General features: G+C 33.0%; 4 protein-coding genes across 6 annotated transcripts in view; 2 read left to right on the top strand and 2 right to left on the bottom strand.

The window, feature by feature from the left end:
- LOC149486155 (SH3 domain-binding protein 5 homolog) overlaps nt 1-27907 on the bottom strand; it is a 243113-nt gene that overhangs the window by 16497 nt on the left and 198709 nt on the right. The window contains exon 2 of one of the 2 annotated variants that reach the window (XM_089699507.1): nt 55-1138. Coding sequence is in view for 1 of the 2 variants with exons in the window: in XM_089699506.1 (XP_089555632.1) it covers nt 4259-4327 (69 nt within the window). In the remaining variant the exon portion in view is untranslated. Of the gene's footprint in view, nt 1-54; nt 1139-4258; nt 4598-27907 lie in introns of those variants that run through there. The other variant, XM_089699506.1, reaches the window with a different exon arrangement.
- Nucleotides 105-4260, bottom strand: LOC149486176 (F-BAR domain only protein 2). The gene has a single exon (XM_089699500.1). It carries the CDS (start codon nt 4194-4196, stop codon nt 1524-1526), a length of 2673 nt encoding a protein of 890 aa, XP_089555626.1. The 5' UTR covers nt 4197-4260; the 3' UTR covers nt 105-1523.
- On the top strand, nt 6024-12536 carry LOC149486175 (sin3 histone deacetylase corepressor complex component SDS3). Its single transcript, XM_089699514.1, has 7 exons — nt 6024-6372; nt 7880-7943; nt 8619-8756; nt 9249-9426; nt 10117-10324; nt 11003-11172; nt 12170-12536. The coding sequence occupies exons 1-7, from the start codon at nt 6210-6212 to the stop codon at nt 12260-12262; spliced, it is 1014 nt and encodes a 337-aa protein (XP_089555640.1). The 5' UTR covers nt 6024-6209; the 3' UTR covers nt 12263-12536.
- LOC149486173 (uncharacterized) overlaps nt 22669-27907 on the top strand; it is a 49809-nt gene continuing 44570 nt past the window's right edge. For both annotated transcript variants that reach the window (XM_089699509.1, XM_089699508.1), the window contains exon 1: nt 22669-22956. In XM_089699509.1, the coding sequence (XP_089555635.1) occupies nt 22951-22956 (6 nt within the window). In that variant the 5' untranslated portion in view covers nt 22669-22950. The remainder of the gene's footprint in view (nt 22957-27907) is intronic.

The following is a 27907-nucleotide window of genomic DNA, read 5'->3' as shown; positions in this document are numbered from 1 at the left end:
TTGTTTCCTGTCCCTACAAAAGCACCTAGCCATATAACCAAAACGTATACTTACATTTTACATAAATCGACTCGCATTTATGACACGGTAAAGAAAACCTCGCATTTAAATTCTTATTATTAAATTTATTTCCGATTACAATTAAATTACATAAACATTACATACGCCGTAAATTTTACAATACAAAAATATTTCATTACCAAATTCAGTTATGCATCGGCTATCGATTCCATTTTTGTATTTTTCAAGAAATAAAAAAAAATATGCAATCTGGGTATGCAATATAATTTGACAGTTATAAATTATAATACTTAAGTCACATATAATTATACAAATTAATGGAATGGTTCAACTGTACTAGAATAGTTTATCTACACTATGTATGTTATATGTTAGTTACTGAACACTTCACTTTTGGTAAAGTTCGACTTCTACAAGACATGTTAGGCCGTGCTGCATTTGTTTCATAAATTAACAATAATAACAAAATAACAAAATGAGATTACACTGGAGTAAAAAATAAAATTCTACTGCACTAGAGAAAAACTTAAAATCGATTCTTTCAATTAAAACATTCAGTTCCAGAAACAAAATTTAAATTCATAATAATACCTCAATTTTAGAGATTCAAAAAAATCAATTACATTGATTGAATCCTAGAAAATAATTCATATATTAACAAATTAAACAAAACATTTTTTGCTGCAAAAAAATACACAACTATAACAATAGATGTACATATATGTATATCAATATGAAAAGATAAAAGGAATATAATCAAGTTCTTTTGTAGTTAACATAAAATAAAAATATTACTACATAGCTAAGTCGGTGGTCCCCCTACAAGAGCCATCTCAATTAAACCTACCAAATGAACTTGTCTGATGTACAGATACAGGTACATTTTTCACATTAAAAAAATACACCAAGATTTATTATTGCACATGTGGGGGCCGTGTGCAGTGTGCACCTAACATTAAGAAAGCCATGACCTATAACAAATATATCAACTTTAATATTGACCTCAAGAGGTAGATAAAGAGCAATATAATTTAGATATACACTATTGTAAACAAACATTATTAAATAACTGTATATTTTGATACTCTGAATGCGATGCTCATTAAAAGGATTCACTCTCTTAAAGCTTAATTCTCTTGGTGCATTAACTTACTTTAAAATGTTATATAAAACTTTGTGATGTCTTCATTTATACTGATTTGTGGATGAAATTTACGCAATGTACAGAAATATGGGATTATTAGAAAAATGGCACATCTCTATATAGAGAAATAAGTTAGTTCAGCAGTGAATACAGATTACATTCGTAATATAAAATGCTGTTAATCATTATATTAAGTAACTATAACTATGATTAATATCGAAATTGACAACTAACATGAATTAAACAAATCTTTTGTGGACAGGAAACAGTCCTATAAGGTACAAAACACAAGAAATTTTCCAAAACTATGCCTCATGTACAAATTTACATCCAGCATTTTTAAATGATAAAACAAATATCAGTGTAAGTCACTATCACAAATATATTTGCCAGAAACGAAACGTCGCTTTACGAGCGAGAGGCGGTACCCGCTCCCGATTAGCTCAAACTCGATGCCCGATAACGTAGCGCCTTCGCAATTAAATTGTGCTGAAATTGTCGTTTTGTTTGATGGCCCTTTATTCAACTCGAACCTCGCCTTCAGGGACCCAACACCCCTGTCTTCAGTGTGTTGAGACAGTTCTGTGAACCGCCACAGTGCTTGCTCTGTCTCAGCGTTCCAGATATTTTTCGGCATGGCTATGACATTCCGTACAGATCCGGTCATCGGCACACAGACAGATACGTTCAGCAGTGGCGATGGAGGACTCATAGCATGCAAATTGTACTTATAATCCACTTTTAGATCAGTGTGGTCTTGTTCACACTTCCAATATGACACCATTTGCAGAGGACAGGAAGCGGCGCCTGTTTTCGGCCGTACCTGGTATTTCAAAATATCAACGTTGAAATACTGAGCCGTCGGATTTTTCTCCGATTGTCGTTTCAATAATGATGTCAATGCGGGCATATTGAATTCCAATACAGTACTATCGCGGGTAGACATCATTGTGTTTATGCTGATAAGCTGCTTATTTGGTAAAACATTATCCAATCTGTGTATGTTTTTCAGCCTAAAGCAAAGTTTGGCAGGATTTGGATTGTTGGCTAAAACTCCAACTATTCCTGTTGGGAATGATAGCATCATATCACCAGACATTTTAACTTGACACTTGGATTCCTCAGTGCCTCTGAAATATGAATGAATAATTTCATGAAATGCAACAGCTAATGGAATAGTATCTGCCATGCCTATAGTCAGTGGAGAGGGGCCTCTCGATCCTGATGATCCCGCAGTTCGGAAGTCACCCTCTGAACGCCTCGACGGTGGGCGAGGAAGTGAAATAGTAGAAATAGTGGGTGTTGACGTTCTAAAATTAGACTGAACAACTTCCCCTACCTCAGTAAAAAGATCGCCAGCATCTGTTGTAGAAGTTATAGGAGTTGGACTTTCAAGCAAGTGTGTCGGATTTCCTTGTAAAGGTGCATAAGGATTTGAAACATTACCATGAGGTGAAGTGGGATTACTTACATTGGGACTTGGAAAAGAGTTCAAATCTACAAGGTCACTACTTGCTTTACTGGCATTGGCGTTTGAACCACGGCGGGTAGTTCCTATTTTGTAAAGAGATATATTCTCTACTGTTGCCCTTAGCTCATCAACACTTGCAGACATAGGTGGATTACCATTACTTATGGGTTTAATCTCAACATGAATCTTTTGTTCCCTTTCTTCATCGGAATCTGAGTCTGTTGATGAATAGACGCTCCCCTTTTCATCTTTAGGTCTAATACAGTAACCCTCTTCGTCAACTTCTGGGGAATTCATTAAATCCTCCTTGGTAGCAGCCTCCTCTTCCTTTTCTTCCAAATCTGATTTCTCACCAGCATTTGAGTTCTCTGATATTTCATCCTTCTTCTTTTTGGCCTTTTTCAATTTCGTCTTTGTTCTACGGAACCACTTTGATTCTCGCAGGGTGGTTCTGTTCATGTTGTCATCTTTTTCGGTGGTAACTGGTGTGGCTGGAGTACCACTTGGACTTGAAGGTGCTGAACAGGGTGCGACACCTTCAGGATTAGTACTTGGTTCATCTTTACTTTGGAAATTTGGGGTAAACAAATTTAAAAGAGAGGTAGTTCTTCTTGAGGTTTTAGTTGCAAAAGATGGCTCCTTTTTAGGGGCTTTAGCTACCTGAGCAGGTTTGTGTGAACCATTGGATACAGAAGAAATCTGATCAGCTTCAGATATTGAATTATTTGCTGAACTTGGCTTTGGTAATGACAGAGGTAGATCCACAAGATTCCCTTTTTCTATTGCAGTATACTTTTCAATTAAGAACTGCTCCAATAGTTTTTCGACAGTCAATTCAAGACATTGATGCTTAAAATCTCTGTGCACTTGTCCCATCAGATCATGATTATTCTGTATAAGGTCTGCATATGAGTTAACAAACTGTTTCATTTGTTTTAGATGTGCTTCCTCTACATCTTGGAAATGTTTGCATGTTTGTGTCATCTTCTTTTCAAAGTCCTGCTTTACAAAGTTATACTTTTCAGCCAGCTGTCTATAGTCTTCATGAAGCTTCTTTATTTTCACTTCAGCTTTTTCAATGTCTTTTGCTGAAGCATTATCCTTTCGTAGCTTTTCTAATTCAGCAGATTTTGTTGTATACACATCTTTAGCTTTTTGTAAAGCTTGCTTAGTGTTTTGAATCAATAAAACAACTTCAAGAGTGCTTGATTCGGAATCTTTCACAGCTTTATGTTTTTTGTGTAATTCTTCAGCATAGCGAGCTACATCTTTAACCAGCTCACTTACTTTTTGGAACATATGCTGGTGTAAATTCGACAATTTTTCTGCCGAACACTTGAGCACTCCCCAAAAGGGAGCGAAAGTACCTTGGGCACAGTTACTGTTAGCTTGTTTCGCTAGCTTCGCTAGAAGTTTCGAGTTCGACTCCTCTATGTTGGATCGTTCTCTAAGATACTCCGAGAGTTCTTTACTAGCTATGAGTCCGTATTTCATGTTTTGATATAAAATATCGTATCCATTGTGTTCGTTGGCGAAATAATCTACAAAGTTGACACTCATCTTTGCTGTTACAAAGGCAACGTTATAAAATTACTCAACACATGTTATTGTTACTGACTGACCTGTATTCTAGGATCGAGCTCAGTATCACCATTGTCGTCGGCTGGAATTGTAAACGAGGATTCTTCCATTGTAACGCCTAGAGCTAGGAAGCCACCCAATCACCTAAATTACATCACCGACACAATAGTTTGTAGCGTCACCTTCACTTCGATATTGCAAAAACTTTAACGTACAAACATAAAAATTACATACTAATACTTTAAATTTGACACTAATTTGTTAATTATTAGATTGTAATCATATAACATTCCAATACAATAAAAATAAAGGAATGAAAAACTTTTCAGATGACGTCCACCTCCTTCCTTCGCTTGACGTAAACGTAAACTCATCATAGACAAGAATCAAGATTATAGCATTAATGATTATTTTTATGGTAGTGATGTGTAAAAACGGTAAATTGTTCGATTTGTTTATCACCTGACTAGCTTTCCGCCCGCAGCTTCGCCCGCATTATCAAAAACTTAACAAATTATATAGTGAAACGTTCCTCCTGAATTTATATATCTATTTAAGAAAACCCGAACAAAATCTGTTTCGTAATTTTAAAGGTCTCGTATACAAACACACAGACGGCGGGAAACGACTTTGTTTAAAGTATACTAGTTGTAATGATTATGAAAACTATATTCGTATCTTTTACCATGTAAAAAATATGTATTTTTACTCATTTTCGTTCCTGCATATGATATTTTCTGTTGTAAAGATTCTTAACCCATTCCTTCTATAGTCTGTCCACTATAAGAATTGCTTTTTGACAGCTCGACGGGTGATACCAGAAGTGATGTTCAAAAGATTATCGATTGTGATACCATTTCAATTATAAATTAAAAATATTATCATAAATCGAATCAGGTACGTAAATAATAATTACAACGTAAACGTACCAATAAGATATGTAATAATAAGACCACATATCTATGCATTGTATGTTAAAACTAAACTAAACTAATATTTTATTATTTATTGGTTTCTATCTTACAATTTGGTTGTCTTTACGTTTAAATTATATAACATAATAGAAGAGTTTTTCTGCATCGGATATATTTTACAGAGTATTTCTATCGATTATTATAATCTATCGACCCATCATTGAATAATTCTGTGTAGACATCACTAAGTGGGCGGGACCTGTCCATGAAGAACGATAATTATTTGTATGACATTTTAACATAGACAATACAATCCTTCATAGGCGTGAAGCTGTCAAAAAGCAAATAATATAATGGACAGAGTATAGTGGTATATTTTGTTAGATGACTAATGACTTCATGGTGTTTAAAACAAGACTCATTTATTTTAAAGGGCACTTAAATTGTAGTGGGATGATAATATTTATGATGATATTATATTCATATAATAAATAATAATTATGTGATTTACATTAAAATAATATATAATGTGCTCATAACATTATTTTTTTTATAATAAATAAGGAAAAACAATGGTGTCATTACACAACAGTAAAAAATAAGTTGTACACAGTACATATTAAAATTTAATATTTATAAAAAATCGTTTTCAAAAAATCGATTATCGGTAAATAACCTGATATCCCGCATCACTAAAGTCCAAACATGATTTATATCTTGTCTATGCTATAAGATAGCTAAACGGATAGCACTTAAATAATATATTGTTGTCTTTTTCACTCTCATTAAATCCGCATATACAATACTTGGTTTCCGCTGAAATAAGACTACTTTACATTGTTGCCGGCTTATGATGCTTTGAAAATTTGACGACTTTGACATTTAACAAAGTGCCAGGTGCCTATTGCATTCGTTCCAATTTCTATTTCGACAGAACACAGAAGCAGTGTACACTTTCAAAGCGAATTTCTTTCTATGAGTGACTTAAATAGCACTTGCAATTTTTCATACCAAGTCGAACACTCTGAATATTTTATTCGGAGTTTGTTTTTAAAGCTGTGAGACGTAGTCAATCTGTATGCAACTGTTACGCGTCGCCTCGACTATGTCTTACCAAGGATCACCTTATTCTGGGCCTGGAGATGAATATGACTTTGAAGATGATGGATACGACGATTTAGATGAATATCGGGATCCAGAAGATGCAATACCACCGCCTCTTGTGGATGATAGTGATGAAGGTACGCTTTTGTTTACAATGTTTTATGATATCCTATTTTGGCGTCATATTGATGTCATCTGCATATCAACTTGTTATTCCTGACAATTTCGTTGTCTGAACATTGTAAACAGATGTTATGTAATAATAAATAAAAATTTAGGTTATTCAAATATTTCTATTAATTAAAAAAATGTAAGTAACGACGCATGGTAGTGTTCGTTCAATGTAACCCAGCTTTCTTTAATTATATTAAAAATATTGGATTTTTCCAAATTAATATTCATTTATTAAAATATGAATTTAACCAATAAATATTTGGTGTAATATTTTTTTGTATCACATGTTTAGACATGTTGATAGTTTTTAGTTCACACTATATAAAATTTTGAATAATATACTTAGCATGAATCAGCTTTGTAAATGAAAAGCTATAGCTTAAAGTTGTTAATTATTTAATTTGGATATTAAAATCATATTCTAGAACTACTAAAAGAAAATTATACATGTGTTCTATGATCTATCTCTTCTTTACAAATACCTTCCTATAGACTATATATGCCATATAAAGTAAATATTACATAATTACAATGCAATATACTATTTTTGTAGTTAAAACAATTAACTTCAATCAAAAAGTTGAGAGGCTAAGACTACCTGATACGCATTCCAACATAAAAATTCCTTTTATTCACTTTAATATTATCTGCATCATCACTGCTTTTTTATCTGAGAAACAAACAGTCATTTATAGAAAAAAATACACAATAATCCATACTAATATAATAAATGCGAAAGTAACTCTGTCTGTCTGTCTGTTACTCAATCAAGCCTTAACTACTGAACCAATTGGCATGAAATTTGGTATAGAGATATTTTGATACCCGAGAAAGGACATAGGATAGGTTTTATCCCGGAAATCCTACGGGAACGGGTTTTCCTTTGAAAACGCGGGCGAAGCCGCGGGCGGAAAGCTAGTAATACATAAACAGACCTATAGTTTCATTTCTTAACTAATTTTGTAGTAATCACAATACACCATTGCTATTATGTATGCCAATATCTTAAACATTGCTGGAAGTCAATTCAGCAAAGCATTATGAGGAACCAACATATCCAAGAACAGTTGATATGTGCCCCTCTCAAACCACTCTTGGCTATCTACATTATCTATACTAATAGTATAAATATGTATGGTTTTCACGCATAAACTACTGGACCGATTTCAAAAATTCTTTCACCATTAGAAAGCTGCATCTTCACTGAACAACATAGGCTATATTGCATTTTCAAAAAAAATTAGATATCATTACCAAAAATGCAATAATGTAACCCAAGGTTTAAAAAATTCCCTAATAATAATTCTGTCATCGTGTGCGCTGCGGAATCTATTCCTTGAAGTACGAGGATGGTTCTTATGAAAAAAAAGGAAACATGTAGGTACCACGGGCTAAGTCGGGGCGGACCGCTAGTAAATATATATTTGTGTTGATTTAACAATAAACTTAATAACTTATTGTTATTCACAGATACGGAGGAAGCTAGTGAAGTAGAACTTCCAAACAATGATGAACCTCATGACATCAAAGAGCAGTAAGTGTTATTATTTCAAATTTAAGAAACTTTATTCATTTATTTAAGTTTCCTTACATGTAAATGCATTCAAAGAAAATAGTAAGAATAAACTACCTTTGAAACTGATATTTTTTTTATTGTATAGAGTTATTGCATAGATTAATTTTAATATTAAGTGTTGCTACATTTAATATTTAAATTCATTCTTATCAAGTTGTAAGAAAAATGTAAGGACAAATATTTTCTGTAACCTTCCATCTTCCTTTCATTTATATTGTCCTTAGTTTATATATTGTTGTGGGTTTTAGTTGAGAAAAATGTAAAAAAATAAAATTAGGTGTTACAGTCAAATCCCTTAAACAGTCAATAACCTTATTGACCGGTAAAATTAGTCAATAAGGTTATTGACTAAGGGCGTCGGTCAAAACCTATATAGATTGAATGTCTGCTCTTTAAATTAGTCAATAAGGTTATTGACTGAGGGTGTCGGTCAAAATCCTTAACTGGTTAAGGGTTTTGACTGTAACATATGTAAATAGAATATGTTTTTATTTTCAAGTGTACACTATAATTTACATCAGAAACGTATTTGCCAATATTTTTACAAAAATCTGTATCAAATATTAATTTATGGTTCTTATTATTAAATGAATTAAAAAAATGGTGTTAAACTTGAAAATATTGTGTTCATAGAATGTACCAAGATAAACTGGTGAATCTCAAGAAACAGTTACAGCAATTAGAAGATAATATCTATCCAGAGTTCACAAAGAGAGTCAAGAGGCTGGAACACCAACTGCATGAGAGGTTACGGCTTAATAAAATATACAAGTAAGTTGTACTACACATTTGATTATATTTATGTGTGCATTATATGTTGCTATTCATGTTCACTAATAATGTGTTGTGATTAGGATTGAAGTAAAAAATTTTTAGCATAACTAGCTGGGTCCGCTGGCTTCATTCCCATAGTACCTGGGTACAATGTAGACTAAGTGCAAAAAACTGATGCTCTCAACTCTCATTTATTAGTGTTATAGAGTTTCAAACATCTTTTCTTTTTTCCATACCACTTCTTTTTTCTATACAGTATTACTAGCTGTGCGGTTTTACCCGGGGACGAACCCGTGTGCAAAATCAAGCATTACTATAGTTCATGTGTTATTCTGTATTGTATTCTGGTGATCTATAGTTTTTATGTGAAATAGCAACAAACGTCCATACATACATCCATCAATACTGACAAACTTTCACGTTTATAATATTAGCATGATTACTGTAGGATTGTTGAAAAATATATTGTAAATAGACTGATTTTTACAGAGAGCACATGTATGAAGTAGTTGAAAGAGAGTACATAGCAGAGAAGAAAGCAGCGGCCAAAGAGTTTGAAGACAAAAAGATTGAATTGCGAGAGAATCTGCTCAATGATCTAGAAGAAAAGAAAAAGCTCATCGAGAGTGAGCGACACAGCATGGAGCTTAATGGAGACTCAATAGAGGTAAATATCAAAATACATTTGTATTTTAACTAAATTTGGTGTATTGGATATTGATTTGTGTTGGATAAAGTATTTATTTCGGGTTCTATTATTTTCCAAGATTTTTATTATTGCTTCACTTTTTTTTCCTGTGCTTTTGTAATCATTTCGTGATGTAAATTTAATTATTTATAACCAGAGATATTTCTAATGGTGCATTTATATCAAACGAACATAGAGCTAGAACTAGAGCAAGAGCAGTCTTTCGTGATATTTTAGTGTAAACGAAAACTCGTATTCAGTGTAATTTAATATTAGAACATTGCATAGGATCTATTCGAACACCTTCAGAACAACGAAATAATGCTCTACGCCTGTTTATGAGCATTCACTTATTTGATCTAATCGGAAAATTATGCATAAAGTTAAGTGACTTTACAATAATAAAATTAAGCAACACTTTACATAATTTTTTTTATTTGTTATCTGAGTTTCATTGTTAATAGCCAAAAGTTTACTTTTAAGTTAAGTTAGTCTAAGTTTTTGTTGGCAATAAAGCTTTTTTTCTTTCTTTATTTCTTTTAAAAGAATGTCCATTTGCATATATTTAATACTAGCTGTGCTCCGCTTCAAACAAAAAAACTCTTCAAGCTTCTTAAAGCTTTATAATATTAGTATAGAAGTACATATACTAATTATCCAATATTCCAGGTGAAACCGCCAATGAAGCGGATACTCCGTCGACGTGCGAACGAGCCGGCCCCAGTCCCAGAGAAGCGTCGCAAACCGCTCGCTACAACGCTCACGTTCCAACTGGACGATAGAGATATAGATGCCGATCTGCGCGCCATCTCGCGAGCCTCACCGCTAAGTAGGCATGCGCACGCGCAGCCGAGGAAACATGTTAATTCTAATAGCTGTGAGTATTGTGTAGAATGTTGGTTTATAAGCGTGAAGAAATATACAGTCATATGGTGAACAATTTATTGCTGAATGTTCTAGAACAGATTGCATTTATACAAATAAAGAAAAGAAAATAAATATGGTAAAGAATTTGTTATGTCAAGTGCTGTCTGTCAGTGAGAATTTAAACAACTCTCCATAATTAATTAATAATTATAATTAGGTAGGTATGTGAAATAATATTAAAAAATGACTCAGTGCGCACATCTTGCGCGGTCGATGGTAGTACCGAGACTATATCATCGAGCTACTGACTCAAGGAATATAAACCATAGCATGGCCCGTAACCGCATGCATTTCATATCAATTCAATATCGACATTATATTGTACACCATAGAGTACATTGTAATAGGAAGGTATAGCCACATAACAACTACTCTGTTGGAATTCTCTCAGCAAAATATGTTTAAATTTATATGTTATAGTTTTAAGCTATTTTGAAGGTATTGTTAAGTGATAAAATATCCCTTGCATAATATAATTTATAAATTATGTAACTTTCATACTCTTAAGAAAGGTTTGTATCACAAGTTACACGAATAAAGGGCATTTATTTAAATAAGAATGATTAAATTCAAATCTCTCCCAACCAGTATGTGCACTTATGACTAATATAACCATGTGACATTGCAGGCGAGTCCCCAGTGCGCGAGGGAGTTGAGCGCGAGGCGACGGACACGCGCGTGGAGGACGGCAAGCTGCTGTACGAGCGGCGCTGGTTCCACCGCGGACAGAGCGTGTACGTGGAGGGCCGGGACACGCCGCGGTACCCCGCGCACATACACGCCATCACCGACGACGCGGTGAGTGTCGTGTGTAGTGTGACGTAACACCGTACCACAAAATACATAATAGTAGCTAAACGCTATAGAACGGACACTCTCCGCCTCCCGCCAAAATTAAACACTTACCTCACCCCGCACAATCAGGCTATAAATGGTCCACATTTTTCTACAAGGACGATACGCAACGAAGATTGACAACATTAATCAAATTGACTTAAAGTAATTTTATTATTTTGGATTTGTGATTATCGTTTTTCGTAGAAAATAGTTAGATATTGTGCTGTTTACGGATGTATTTCATCAGAAAAACGTGAATTTTTTTTACGCTAGTCACAAAATATGTGCCAACCATAAAGCGTTAACACACACATTTGCAGTCTCTACAGTGTGTCTGTCAAAACGATAATTTTGTATGGAGTGTCCGGGATGTGACCATACACTATACCCCCCTATATTCACGCTGCACGTACACAAGCATGTAAAGCTGTACACGTCAAGAGTTGTGCCCGCCGTGCTACGCGCGCCTTTCTGTGCTGATCGTGACGTGAGGAGTGTTACGTACCAAATATACTTCCTTTATAAAACATAATATAATTATTAATTATATATACTTAGACTTAAAATCGTCCCTGATCCACTGATCTAGAAATATTGTATGTAGTCTAAAAAGTATATAATATGTACCTAAACCTTGTACATTCTCTGATTGAGGTACAATAATCAGCTAGATACACAATCACCCTAAAAAATTGTCTGACGCAAAACTCTGTCCACTCGTATCTTGGGCACAGTTTTCTAATGAGAGTGTTTAATAGGCTCAATGCCTACATTACTGCATAGAAATAAGGTTTTAATCAATGTTTTATACAACTATGTTCATACAATTTTCAATGTTTTTTGAATAGGCGATCATGCTGACTTTATAGTAGGTTAATGAGGGCCCTATAATAATCGTTAAGAATGAATTTCTTGCATTGAAACCTCCAACTAAAATTAATAATTCATATTTTTACAGATATGCGTGAAGAAGACGAACTCGGAGCGAGTCAGGATATTCGTGTCGCAGCTGGCGCGCGGGAAAGTGACACTAAAGAGACGTGCCTCCTAAGTGTTAGTGTTTAGTGTCTAGTGTTCAGTGTAAATAATGTGTAAGTGCTATCTGCGTAGTACAGCTAGATTTGTGAGTAAATGTATATGATACATTGTTTTTGCGTATTGTATTCGGAATGATTTTTATATAAATTATAAATGGTATAAATGTATTTTATAAATTGTACATATTGTGCTTTTGTGAAGTATAACAATAGTATGAATGTAAAATTAGGATTTACGAGAAACAGCAATAAGAAAAATATAAGATTGAGACATAGTTATGAAATTACTGTATGTTATTTTATTTAAATATGTTATTTCAGTTGTGGATGACATTTTTAAAGAAAATATATGTACATATATGAGTTATGTATAATTTCCATCCCATAAAAACATATTTATTATGTATTGTTGTATATGCCTAGAATTTTTTTAGGTATTTGATTTCTTATCATTAATTAATATCTTATATATAAAATTCTCGTGTCACAATGTTAGTCTGCATACTCCTCCGAAACGGGTGGACCGATGAAAGATGAAGAAATCTCATGAAATTTTCTGTGCATATCGGGTAAGTCTGAGAATCGGCCAACATCTATTTTTCATATGTACCACGGGCGAAGCCGGGGCGGACCGCTAGTTAAAATATAAATGGATTAAAGTATTATAACACTTAACCCATTGAGCCCCGAACGGCCCGATCGGTCCACGACACAATAGATTTTCTATTGTGTCTGTGATTCCGGGGCCTGAGTTATTAAATACATATATAAATTCTTTTTGCGCATGCTGTCCATGAATAAAATGTAATAAATTTATTATTTATTTCAAAATATCTGCTATTAAACTCTAAATGTAGTCTCGAGCATTTTTTAAAGACTGGCACAAAACAATGTATTTTTTTTCCGAATTTTCACATTTTTTAAGCATTTTGTTTTTATTTTACAAATTGATTTTGAAATTCAGACTATAAATTACATGAAGAGCCTTTCCTGCTTCTAATAAGTATCTTGTAAGATTTTAAAGGGTTTATATCAATCTAGTACCATGAAATCCAACTAATAATAGGATCTATTATTGACTTTTATGTATGGAAACGTCTTTTATTCAATACCATTTACCAAGGAAACCGTTCAACCTAAATTGATAATGGTTTAATTTGTTTTATCTGAAACTTACAAATATTATTAATTGTTAGCTTAAACCGGCTACTCGCGTACCTGCAGCAGGGGCAATTTTGAAATTGGACCCTTAATTGGCTCCATAATTGTTATGTGTGTAGGCAAGCAGGGGCAATTTTGAGAATAACTGAAATTGCTCCGACTGCCGTGCAACCGAGATATTTCCAATATTTCCAATATTGCCCCTGGGTAGGTACGTGAGTAGCCAGCCTTAGAAAACTGCTGTGACGTCACAACATGACGTTAGGACCGTCTTATTCTTAGTTGGGTCGCATAGTAGCCAAGCCCTTTTCCATACTGTAAATATTTTCTTTGATAAGGATGATTGAAGTTTTAAACAATTTCTATAAGAATGCAATCACAGATCAGATGAAAGATGGTAGAAAGGAACTAGTTTATGATTTGTATAAGAATTTAGAACGTGTGTCGAACTTTTTTTCCGATTTCGTAATGTGTGATACAAGATAAAGGGTGAAATTTTGCAACGCCACCTGGTGGGAATGTACTCTTAAAGCTTAAAAATACAAAGTGATATAAATTTTTACCCAAAGATTTGAGTATAATCTTCTATCTATTGTATTTAGCAAGTAATTTTCTTCCAGATGGCATTAAAAAATTCCACCCTGTATTACAAGAACGAACGCTGTGTATAGGCATCACTATGCATTTCAAGCAATATATAGTTGTCTATCTGTTTGCGAATGTGTCGTTTTGGTCAACATATCAATTACTGGTGGATAAATAAGCAATTCAAGTAGGAACGACATGGCTGCCCCGCCCATGGTACTTCTAACCTTTTTTATCTGTTTTGTGACTGAAATAATTAAAAATCCAACCATCCATAATATAGGAACATTATAAACTGTACAGTATGGGAGACAGATTAAAAATATATTCAATTGATTTGCTCTATTTTATTGAACAAATTTTGCAGGCCTTTTTAAATTTTTCTTGAAACCTTTTTTTATGAATTTTCTGTTACATGACAAATTGTATTTATGTATAACAATGTAATGATTGGTTTTTATGTACATAATACATGTAAAATTATGCAATAAGTGTACAGGGTCGGAATGATGTATAATAGGCACGACGAAAGATTTTGAAATCCTCTTCCATAATGTATGTATACGTTTACTATACAAGAAAAACCCTATATTTCGGTAATATACTTAAATTTAACGAAGATAAAAGCCATTTTCCAAAAAATATTTATTAACTGTCCCAAAACAGCTCGCAGGTGTCATGGCGTAGGCGTGACGTCACACTTTGGTAAATACGTAATTATTTGTACGCATTGCGAAGAAAATTAAAAAAATATTTATTTAATATGTGTTATAGAAACGAATTTCAAAGTTTATAAGTGGTGTGCAGTATTGCAGTGTGAATCCACATAAAAACAATGCTCAAAAATGTGTTAGTGAGAAAATAATAAGAAATGATTGTATAAAGTTGGCGCGGAGAACCTCGAACCATGTATTCGTGAATTCGCAATTATATTTCTGTTCTGAGTCTTTATCGCATACGTGAAACAATAGAAAATAAATAAAATTGCGTATTCTCAACATATTCATAACAACAAAAAACATCTGACGTGAGTTGTTTACTTAAGCGTGACGTCACGCGTGTTTTAGTCAAAATGGCCAACTGTAGTATTTCAATGTTTTATTTTATTGATAATCTCATTAATCTTAATGTTTTTAAGATTTCTAAGTCACTATATGTAATTTATCTATTATACATTTTCCCTTAAAAACACTAATTCGATCATTTATGGATACTGTCGTCATGCCTATTGTCTCCACTCGTAGTATAAGGCGCACAAAAATCTTATAATATATAATTATATAACAATTGTGATGAAATTCTTATATAAATGTATAATAAAGTTCTACTAGCACTGTGTATATAGAGTTTAAATTTTATAGCCTATTTATAATTTAAATGGATTAAGTTTTTTGGAGTGATTATGAATGGTTATTGCAAAAATATGTATGTGGAGTATGTTATGTTGAGCTTTTGATTTTTTTAACGTCCAAAGCAATTCTATATATTCTGTATTGTTACTTTTGCAATATAAGTTGCCTGTTACCCATTTAATTGGCATATTTTCAAAACACACAAGACATTATAGATACAATAGCAACTATATTTTTACCCAAGATTTGTAACAACCTCAATGCAATAAAACAATGGAATGTGTTACTTTATTACTTGAAAACTTGAGTACATATTTGGACTAGGCAATAAGATAAAATATTATAATTAGGTACAACCTAAACTCAAACTGAACAAAACTCCTTTCATAAGTAAATAATTTATGAAGTTATGTTTATGAGTCCTTGGCCCCAAGTCCGCTAAATACTTATGCTTCAATTGCTCAATTGGTTCGTGTTCGATTTGACAGATTGGATAATGATGTTAAGTGGCCACCACGTCTTGTAATGGTGCATCCATACATGCCCGGAAGCACGGCAGGCGGCATTTGCATCTTTTACCTGCGGCACGCGCGGCTTTTGATTGCCAGCAGCAGTTTGCTTGCGGCTTCGAAAATAAGCGAATTTGCCGCCGGTATAGTCGGTGGCCTGCATTCAGCGGCAAGGCGGTCTGAAACCCGGCGGCATGTGTGGATGAACCATAAATACTGGTAGCGTTAAAGGTGCTTTGCCGACCTTTTAATGACATGTACGCTTTTTTCTTGAAGGCCCCAATATCGTAATTGTTCGGGAACACCGCAGGTGGTATGGTTATATTAAAAGTATGGTTTCTAGGAAAAAACTTCGTTTGACTTTATGTTAGTATTGAGAATGGTCTCATCGCTATCCAATTATCATTGTGACCAATACCAATTTTGTCACAATGATAATTGGATTGTATTGTTATGTCAATTAGATTGTAATGTTGTGATATTTAACTAAATTAGCGGACTTGAGGCTCTGTCTAACTAATTAATAAACAATAAGAAAATATTAGGCAGCTAAAGAGTTACCTTTAAGTCCAATTAAATCTCATTGCTAAGTTAATATGTACTAAGTTAACAGCTACAACTCTGAACATAATATTTTGTTCCCCATAGATAGTATTTCTATAAATATTTGTCAAATTGTATTATTTATAAATATATCATATAATAGACTAGCGGTCCGCCCCGGCTTCGCCCGTGGTACCTACATGTTTAAACTATCCTATCTCTCAAGTTGGATCGAACTGCACATGGTGTGCGAATTTTATTATAATCGGTTAAGTGGTTTAGGAGTCCATTGAGGACAAACATTGTGACACGAGATTTATATATATTAAGATGAGTATGCGTGGTTTTGGACTATGATTTTATTTTTTAGATTTTTGTAATGGAAATGCTCTATGTATGTGTAAATACGATGAATATTGTAATCTTGTAAATATAGTAATAGGACTATGATATGACAGTTTTATATGAACTATGAAAAGATCTTTATTAAATATACTATGCAGAAATATATTTATTTGTTTTATTTTATAACTAATTTTTTTCCCGACATTCAAAACACGTTAATAATCAAACATACCCACATAGTGATTTAATTGATTGTTATAAATTTATAAATATACAGGGTGTAATCGTTAAGTGTGCACAAGCGATTATTCCGTAACTATTGCAGATATCAAAAAAATTTAAACTGATATCGAAAGTACTTAACCTAATGAGTAAAATGGCCATAATAAATTTTTAAAAATAAAACGAGAAATATCTAAAAAAATAACTTGAAACCCTCCCATACATTTAGTATGAGATACGAATATCCCATGTACATTTAATATGAAACATTTTACCTAGCTTTTTCTTTCTTTTTTTGGTTTTCTGCTTTAATTACTTCGCAAATTTGAAGGGAAGTTCATTTTGAAACTGAAAATAGATCTCCTCATTGTATTGCACAATGAGGACATCACTTCGAAAATCTGCTATGAATACACAATGTATGGGAAATAAAATGTATGGGTGCGTTTAATGTAACATTTTTGGATATTTCTCGTTTTATTTTTTAAATTTACTGTGGCCATTTTACTCATTAGGTTAAGTACTTTCGATATCAGTTTAAATTTTTTTGATATCTGCAATAGTTACGGAATAATCGCTTGTGCACACTTAACGATTACACCCTGTATACAATATAACATTTGAATGCCATAAAACCAAAAATATCAATTTCTAATTGATTGTTTTTAGAACAAACAAACTATATTTCAATGATAATCACAATACTGTACGACATACAATATTAACAGAAATTTTATTCATCACAAAAATTGAATACAGTAAATTATACAATAATCAAAATCATTAGGTAAGCAGACCTTACTTTCTTACCTTAAAATTACGATATTTTTCGTTTAACTGCAACATGTTATATTTTCATGTTTTTGTGGCTATGTGTTGTTTATGGGTACTTTAATCTATGTGATGGTATTTTCTGCATTACTACACGCAACATTGCAGACAGATAATTAAGCCGTAATTAACGAATAATTAGCCACTACCAAAATATTATTTATGTGAGTATATTTTAATGCCAACTTTAAGGTAAAATGAATTTGCTGATATAAAACACAATTTCTTTTAAAAAATTAATTGCACCCCGAGCACACTTCCTTTCATTTTCATTTTTCATAAATAAAAAATCATTCGAATGTTAAAAAAAAACGAGTACTTAACAGCTAAAAAACAAGATGAATAATAAGTAAAGTGTGAAGTAAAGTAAAGGTAGTCTCACTTATTTTTATAGAAATTTGGCGCCTAAAGTGATGGCTTCCCACGCTTTATCGCAGAACGGCTTTGAAAGCATTCATTTTTTATCCAAGTATGTTTTATTCGTCTATTATAATATCAGACGCTATTACAATTTAAATTGCTTTGGACAAAGATTATTGTAATCATCATAGAGATATCTGACATTTCATAATGTCAATCCAATAAATAAGATATATTATGGCGCCAAAAGTGGTAATTTGGTTAACCAGACAAAAACGTCGACTGGTCGATCAGCATTGTAATTATAGGCTAGTGCTTGCAAAAAATGGAGCTTATGAGCTATGCTGGTAATTAATTATTGAAGTAAGCTTATCTAGGAGAATCTTAATTTAAACTCCTTTAATAAGGCGAAAAAATTCTACTTACCATGGATTGAATGGAAAAAAGGAGGTTGTTGCTATAGTAGAGCCATTTTAATAGGCAACATTTGACAGTTCAACAAAATTCAACAATGTAACCTAGTAACGACGACATAGAATAACATGATATTTCGTTTTGTTAGAACTGCACATTTGCTTAACTTTTTTCAAATACGATTACATATTTATAATAATAATGACCGATACAAGTAATTTTAAGATTTCATATTACTGATAAACCATTATAAACATAATAAACAATTTCTGAATTAAAGAACTGACGTCGCTACAATTTTGTGTCAATAACCTTTTTTTCTTTTTAAATACCAGAGACGTTACTCTAAAAATCGAAATCTGACATCTAGAATCGAATGCATTGATTACTTGTGAATAAAAATCATCATAAATTAATAAATGTGTTTCAAGTTCGATTGACAAATGTTTCAAGTCAGTATCGATTAATTCACTTTACCTAATCGATGTTTTTAAGCAGGTTACCTCTCTTCGAAGATAAAATTGATAGACGTCAAATGTTGCCTATTAAATTGGCTCGACTATAGTTATTATAATAATTGATATTATTACGTAGGTATAAGTACATTTCTTTTTATTGTATTCAAAGCTTATTGAACTCTGTGTTATGAAAGAAATAAACGATTTTTATTTATTAATTAATTTATCATCAGATTTCTGCCAGTAGATTCGCCGCGTAGTCAAAGAAAAACCCACGTAACTAGTTAGTTCCCGTTTCCTGGCTCCTTAGGTCTCAAGCTATATCTGTACTAAATTAGAAGTTATCCAATATCCATGCTGTATTTTTTAAGGTAATCGCGGACATAGTTATACCAAACAGAGAAAAATTCTAAAAACTATATTACTTCAATGGAAGTCTTCGATATCTATTGAAGATCACGCCCCCAAGTACCTATTCTATTCTTTTAAAAATATTCAATATCAGTTTTGACTTTCCTAAGATTTTATTACCTATATGTACCTAAATACATATACCTAATATCATTTGAATTATGTACAATAATGTTGCAATAATTGCACCCTACTCACAATATTCTTCACAACATAAAAACATAATATGTATTTATTTTTTCTACTCATAAACATTAGTAGCAGTAGCATTGTTAAGTACAATTGTAAAGGTTATTGATTGGCGACAATCTGAATACAAAAGGCACTAAATATTTATAACCACTCGCACACTTTAGTGAGATGTTATCTCGGATTGCCGCGTAATTTAATGACTGCAAGTGTTTTTATTTTATAGCACCTAATAATTTCAATTGTCAAAAAAAAATATTGTCACCGATTTCAAACTCATAAATCTAGTTTTAGCAGCCGTCGACATATATTGACTGCTACTGTCGACGTACCGCCAACTGCCGTCGACATGTGGCGACCGACGGCTGAAGTAGCCTCTGCCGTTCACAACTTGCCGTTCGTCTGTTAGAACGCTTACAGGAATTTATTTATAAAAACTTTTTATTGTAGGCCACTAATTGTAAGTACTATAAAATTATAAATCGGCAAGTTTGTGTACAAGTGACGATGATTGTTAATCGAGCTTTTACTCAAATTATATGATAAGCATATATGGATGAATTTAATATACCTACGCTTTTTACCACTTAGCGCGTGAACAGAGCCGAGCCGAACGGAGATGAATAGTATTTTTTTTCGCAACGATCGCACGTGATAACAGTGTTTCAAAACGTTAAACAATGGTAACATTATTATCCTGCTATTGAAGGATGAGCGCAAATGACTGTTTCTTATCCTTACACGATCATAACATGAGTTTTTTGCCCGCACACCTACGCGCCGAGGCGCGGCCGTACATTCCGAATTAACGCGTGACATTTGACGATACCCTTGCATTATCTTGTCTGATATAATCGAATCGTTTCATTGATTAACGCTTTTTTGTGACGTGAAAAGGTTAATAGGGACTGGCCTAGTTTAGATGGCAGTTGAGCAGCGCCGGATCTATAGCTTTCCATACGCAGGGTGGATAGCTTGGTCGACGGATTCTTATTATGGTTGTTAATTTTACATGAATTATATTTGCTTTCGCTTTAGACTTTATGTCGTTTATCTAATGATGTAATGAAAATTGAGCGATTTTATTAAGCGATTGTATATCTTTAGATCAACTGCAAAGAGTAACATCTCCTCTCCCTACTGATCTCAAGAGCCTTCTCTGAAAGCAAAGTTTTGTTAGAAGAATCACGCTCGATGTCTTTACCGTAGATAGAATATGAATTGATCTAGTATCCAAGTACGTCAGCCTAATTCCTGAAAGTGGATTAAGTTCCGATCAAAAAAGGTTTGTACATGGATAAAATTCAATTTATATTGTAGATTTTATTGTTAACTGTATAAGGTGAATGCATCTTATATACATTTCACTGAGCATCAGCCATATTTCTGAATTAAAGTAGTATCAATGACAACCAAAGAACTCGTCTGATACAAGGGTTTAAAGGAAAAAATACGTGATAGACCATATATGACATTACAAGTAACAAGGACTGCAAATGGCCTCGTGGAACATGTTGATGTTCGATGTTCCTTGGTATTTCGGACCACGTTTTTTGCAAGCTCTCGCCGCGCTACAATTGTAGCAAACCCATTCAGTAATAACTTCCGCAATTAATCTAAATAGCTTTTATTAATAGGACAGCTTGTTGTTTGGTATGTTTTTGTAAGCTGGTGTATCGACCCGTGTCAGAGGAATTTGGAAGATATTTTTAAAGAAAGGAATGGGACTGTTTTCCCGAACTATATATATATATGTGCTTAAATGGACGGTGTTAATACTTTATACAACATGTTTGTGAATGTTTATGGGCGGTGGTGACTATTTAACATCAGGTGGTCCATTTTGCTTGTTATTAAAAAAGGAGTGCAAAATAGACAGCCGAAGTAAAAAAAGTACACTAAACTCTTATATGCAAATGCAGTTAAGTCCTATTCAACCATCGAAGTTAAAAAAGCAAGTCCAATTTACCTACTTGTGACCGAAACATGTGTATATGTTACATTGGTTAATTTTCTTTACAGACAAGTAGGTGACCAGTCTTCTGCGCCACCAGTCTCGATTGTTGCGTATTGCGCTAACCACGGTATTGAAGAGATGGTACTAGATAGGGAAATTTTTGGTTTTTCCATTCGTATCTCTTCTCTCTGATATTAGTTTATGTATTTTTGGAAGTTCATCCTTAGAAACGGTACCTTGATTTTCGATATTCCGTCGATATATATTATCTATATTTATGCATTCTTAAGTTGGGAACAAAAAGTATTCATGTTTTTGTATGTTCTATGCAAAATTTAAGACGGTCTCTGTGTCGAATCTTTTCACGATATTTTTGAAAGTGTGACTAACAATATTTGAATAGAAATATTGAAGTAGGTCTAAGTACTTAGTTTTGTAAATATGGTACCTACGTGCTACCTATTCGTCAAATATTTTACGAGTTGATTGATTATTAATTATAGGTATTATTTTCTCACTTTACATAATTGTAAATTATGTTACCTAATATAAATAGGTAAATTAAGTGATTCTTATTCATGCAGTCCAAGGCAAATTTTTGTAAGGTTGCAAGTTTCACCCTGTAAGGTTGCAAGATTGGGTATATGGTCCAAATGGATTAGACCAAAGTCATACTTAGCTGAAAAAAATTGAAACCATACTATTTTAGTATTATAAATATATGTCTTTCCATTAGATAGTGCTGCATTTCTAACATCCTTCATATTCCTTAATGTGTTTTTGATAGGGATTATGAATTTTTCAATGCTATTAGATTTATGCAGTTGGTAAGGAATCCATATAGATTTGGCCCTTTTAAAATAGAGTAACTGTTTGATAGTTTGGCCTATTGGTGAAGGTACTTCGCACATTGTTGTTGAAAAACATGTCGAAAAATTCCAATAAAAAAACCAGGTTAATGAACACATCAATCGAATCATCATGACAATTAGGTCCCGCGCGATCGGTATAGCACCGAAACATAGTACAGTTACGCGCATTGTTGTGGACAAACTTTTATAAAGTCGATGTCCTGCGACTTCGTTTACCAGTCTCGGATGTACCGCGACGCTGTTAAAACCCGTGCCCACTCCAAAATTCATCAAAAATCCTGAATACATTTCGATTTTGCTATTAGCATTCGACACGCGTACCTCGTCCTAGGCCGTCCGCCGCACGCCACTGACACATTTCTGCGTCTTCGCGCGTTTATTGAATTTAGAACAGTTATTGTTTTTTTTTTTCAAATCGGTGCATTGGAAACATTTTGTGACTGACACGTGTTTTAGGAATCTGTGGTTCATACGGAAGACTTTTTTTGGAACCATGAAGGTAAGTTTTTTTGACTTTTTCAGAAATTTTGGTTGGTGATTAGCACGTCTCTACTTGATTAGGATGTACTGAAGCCCTCTCTGAGATAGAGTAGAATTTTAGATTTTTTGAAATTTTTTCAATATTTTTTTAAATAAATAAGAGCTTAGATAATTATTCATTAAAAATAATTTTAGTCATTAATAATTATTTAAACTATAGAGACGTAAGGAAACCTAAAAAGTGACCAAAATGCAGTTACCTATGCAATAACTGAAAGTTTTGTTACGTCAAACTCTACTCTTATTGAATAAATAATATTCTCCTTGTTTAATATTTAAGTGGTGATCCCAGTCTGATGAGTTTCGAGAACGTTTCGGCCAATCAACTTTGCTAATAGTCGTCTATCTAAAATTACTTGTAATAAAAACATTTCCACAAATATATTCCATAAAATAAATTGATTTATTTTCAACATCGTCGCTATTTCTCCAAAAACTAGTTCCCGATAGGCAATAAAAAACTTAATATATTCATGAACTTTTTAATATTCCGAGCGAATGTTTATCTCAAACTTAGAAATCAAGTTCAAGGCAACGTTAGGTATTGTGTTTAGCAAATCGTTGCTTTTGCGGACCAACCCGCAGGTTTGAGCCAAAGTCAAATAATATTTAAAACATCACCGTCCGTGCTAATTGATAGGTAAATACTGATGTGATAATTGCTATGCAATCCTGAGTCACTTGAACTCGAAGCGAACAATTTGAAACCAAAAGTTACAATTTAAATGACAGTCTATTTAAAATCGTGAAATAATAAGTTCGCGTATCTCGAAGCTAATGAACTAAAAAACAATGTTTTTTAACAAAACAGAACCGGTAAAACTGTAGCCGTTGACATTTTCAATTAAAAAAAGATGATATGGTCTTTGTTGGCGCGATACCGCGGGCTGCGGGGGACAGCTGTACTTATACCGATACGACTTTTATTGTCCAACGAAGGGTTATACACATTTCATATGTAAATATGTACAGGATAACAATTTCTAAAATAAGGTATTTGCATGCAAATTTTAAGACGAATGTAAAACTCGTTCTTTTAATTGTCATTGCTTTACAGAATAAATACCGACTCCAACAATTTAGTATTTGCGTTTGAATTTTCATAGCGAAATATTATTTATGACTTAACACAACGATATAGTTAAAGTAAAATAACTACTTACGCATAAAAGAAAATTTATAAGCTCATTGTGATAATTAATGCTACAGCGACCAATGGAAAATCGGCATTCCGCAGAGTTTCTTCAAGATATCATTCAATGTCGCAAATCAACTCTTACTATATTTAACTTTACAAATAAGATTAACGCTGTGTCTTAGCAATTTGCTCTTTAGTGTCCATTACTTTATTTTATTAACTGTTTTAACGATTTATCTCTGTACGAGAGATTGTTAATTGAAACGTTTTAATAAAGAATCATTTTTTGCCGACTAATCTGTAAGGACGCATACCGGTCGCTATTTTTTATCAAAGCCGAAATGTAAAATCTAAAAAGCTTTTATGCCCGATTTTTTAAGTTCTTATTTATAACTTGCGCATTTTAATACTTTAATAGGTTTATACAAATGTTTTTCAGATAAATTTAAATGTTTAAAGAAGTATAAATTAATCATTGGTATTCAATAATCTTTATTGATTTTTCGGTGTAATTAATCAATGTTGTGAATTAAACTTTATTGAAGATTATGATTTATATTCGTATTTATTTTCTTGTAATAAAAATTGGTATTATATCGAAACCAAAATTGAAGATAAGTCAAGGGAGGTTGGCAAAAAATATAGACACGATAGATAAACATTTCTTAAAATAAAAAGTTAAGGTCACATAGAGCTCTATTAAACTATAGTCTATGGGCCTGTAGGCACATGTTGAAAAAATTATGGGTCATTTGAACCACCAGGTGACCTATCTAGAACGATATAAAAGCATAAAATAATAAGATTCAGCACTATGCCGTCACTTGTAAGCTGTCCACCTGAGTGCAGATGAGAATTATTCGAAAGTACAGGTAGAGATTTTTTTCCCCTTGTCTCCATGATTTTTGTACGGCGGGCGTTGCGGAATCATGGATTAAAAGCAGTATAGAAATACTATGACACAGATGCCGTACAAAATCAAATGACCAAATTTACCCCGGCAATTCGGAAAATAAAAATAAATTCCGACTTTGTGGAGCACCATTTTTGTACGGCATCTGTGTCATACTACTTCACCTGGTGGTTCAAATGACCCATAATTTTTTCAACACGAGCCTATATGTTTACTGGAGTGCAGTTCAAACATGTAAATACATATTATTACAAATATAAAATTAAAACAAAACAACAGCTTTGTGAAAACTAGGATGAACTGGTTTTGGGGAAACTTAGAAAAGAGACGAATTATAATTGACGATTATATAATTAAAAAAAAAAAAAACCGGCCAAGTGCGAGTCGGACTCGCGCACCGAGGGTTCCGTACATTGCTGTTTCTTTTGATTGCGTTGACATAGAAGTTTGATTTTGTTACAGCTTAAAGGTATTATAGACCTGAGTATTTGGTATGAATTTCAATTTAATACCTCTACGCGATTATGAGGAAATGTGTAGTAAGTTTAAAATTATTAAAAAAAATATATATTATGTGATGTAACTAAAAATTTATGGTTTTCGTAATTTTTCCTTTATCTATGCTATAAGACGTTGCTTCGTACCAAATTTCAAGATTCTGAGTTCACGGGAAGCACCCTGTAGGTTTTGATTCCCTTGCAAGTGTCGAAAATTTGCGGCATAAACGGCTGTATCTTTTGATTGCGTTGGCTTAGAAGTTTGATTTTTTCACAGCTTCAAGGGACAGTAGACCAGAGTAATTGATATAAATTTCAGCTTCATACCTCCACGCGTTCCTGAGAAAAAGGGTTTTGACAGACGGACGGACGGACGGACGGACGGACGGACAGACGGACAACAAAGTGATCCTATAAGGGTTCCGTTTTTTCCTTTTGAGGTACGGAACCCTAAAAATAACGAATTAAGTATATAATTTAAGATTATCCATTTTCAAATTTCAATTTAACATAATAATTGTGACATTTTTTGAAGCAGATAGATATGATAAGAGAAAAAATACTTGAATTGCATAATAGGTAGGTATGTAGTAAAATTTTATATACCCATTTATCCGATTGATCATCTCAAAATATTGCTTGTATCCAGTGTAATATTTTATTTACAGCAGGATCTTATTGCGCTTTTCTGATCTATTTGACAGGAATACATATGAATATTGTTCGTAATTGTTGGAATGCTACTTGAGAAGCGTATCTACCTAAGGCTGTTCCCACATGGAGATTGTATTTAAAATAAATTTAGTGTTTAAAACGTTGAACGTAGACTGAATTTGCTTTAAGGTAAGTTTTTACCTTCAGTAGAGTACTATCCAAATGTTATTTATAGTACAGTGCACGAGATGGTAGTGAACTTCTAAAAATTCTTATTTATTTCATATCTTTTAGGGCTCTCAGTTCTCAGATACCGAGTGTGAAAGAAAATTACTTTCACCAAATTGTGATGTGTCTTCAGTTTCAGAAAATTAACAAATAACATGACGCTTTACACAATTTTTTTATCATATCTAATAGTATTGTTACGTTTTTCCAGCGTTCCAAAGCTATATGCTGTATTTCTTAATTTACAATAAACATTCAAACCATCACCTTTTGATACAACTCGGTACAAGCATATATTTCATTCGACACAAACAAGGAGATGTAACAATATGCGTTTTATTTCTTCATTTTTACAAACTTTACTTTATTTGCTTTAAATTGATCCCTACTAGCTGTGACCCGCGAATTTACCTGCATTGCTCTGCTTCTATATTGATCTGTGATGATATATATAAGCCTTCCTCGATAAATGGACTATCTAACTTTTTTCAAATCGAACACGTGGTTCCTGAGATTAGCTAGATTCCTGAGATATTCAAGCAAGAAATCAAATAAATAGACTTTATAATATTAGTAGATATAGATAAAATAATAGCCTGTGTATTTTTAATTGTTTAGGTAAAATAGGAAACAAAGACTCAAATAGATTGTTACTTTCGCATTCTGATAAACATCTTCCACGTGCGTAGGAGATATATTATATTTTTAGTGCACAAGTTTCACAAAATTGTCCTCTATATTTCATCTATCCGTGATAGGACATGACCATAACATAAACATCAAGTTGAGATATATCCCATTTCTATTCGAAAAAATTACCTACAAATGTTAAGAGGACTTAAATTTAAAAATTACAGTCAAATATCTTTAGTATGCTGATAAATAACAATAAAAATTGCAGATGAGAGAGCGATAAGACATTACATAATTCGTCGATGACATCATTGATATCACGACACCGATGTAGGAGAGGTGTCAATGCGTGTAACAGAAGCATCTTTTAATCGATAAGGCCTCATTAACCGACTAATAAAAAGAGGTTATCGATTCATCTCGTAGGTAGTAATATTAATGATAACTTATATTGACATAACTATCATTTTTTTTTAAATACGACATCCGAAATATTTAAGAAGTTTGATTAATTTGTCTGTAGATTTGATAATTGTAGATGAGAAAAAAGATGTAGTATGAAGTTAACAGTTTTTTTAACGTTAAAAAATGTGCTTTTTTCATCATTTGAATTCATATAGGTATACTTACAGTAGTTACCCTTACATGCTTATTATTTACTATAAGAGTTACAATCATACAGTAATTTTGTATCGACTCATTAGATTAACCGCCACATTTTTTAATCAGAACAGCTTATACAAGTTGTCACATAAAGTAAATGAAGCAGGGTCTGCTAAAGGTCGGAAGGTGAATATCGAGTCTCTTCTATTATTTATAACGATTAAAGCGGCAAATGTAGAGGGAA

This window comes from Colias philodice, chromosome 9 (assembly GCF_061535455.1).
Source record: "Colias philodice isolate Cphi_HAF_F1 chromosome 9, ilColPhil1 Martin Lab GWU primary, whole genome shotgun sequence".
NCBI classification, from domain to species: Eukaryota; Metazoa; Arthropoda; class Insecta; order Lepidoptera; family Pieridae; genus Colias; species Colias philodice.
Note: the sequence above shows the minus strand (reverse complement) of the source record. Positions and strands in the feature narration are given on the sequence as shown.

Coding starts and splice junctions, on each gene's coding strand:
- LOC149486176 (XM_089699500.1), bottom strand. CDS start 4,196: ATGAGTGTCAACTTTGTAGATTATTTCGCCAACGAACACAATGGATAC.
- LOC149486175 (XM_089699514.1), top strand. CDS start 6,210: ATGCAACTGTTACGCGTCGCCTCGACTATGTCTTACCAAGGATCACCT. Junction 8,757..9,248: donor CGGCTTAATAAAATATACAA/GTAAGTTGTACT, acceptor TGATTTTTACAG/AGAGCACATGTATGAAGTAG. Junction 11,173..12,169: donor ACGCCATCACCGACGACGCG/GTGAGTGTCGTG, acceptor ATATTTTTACAG/ATATGCGTGAAGAAGACGAA.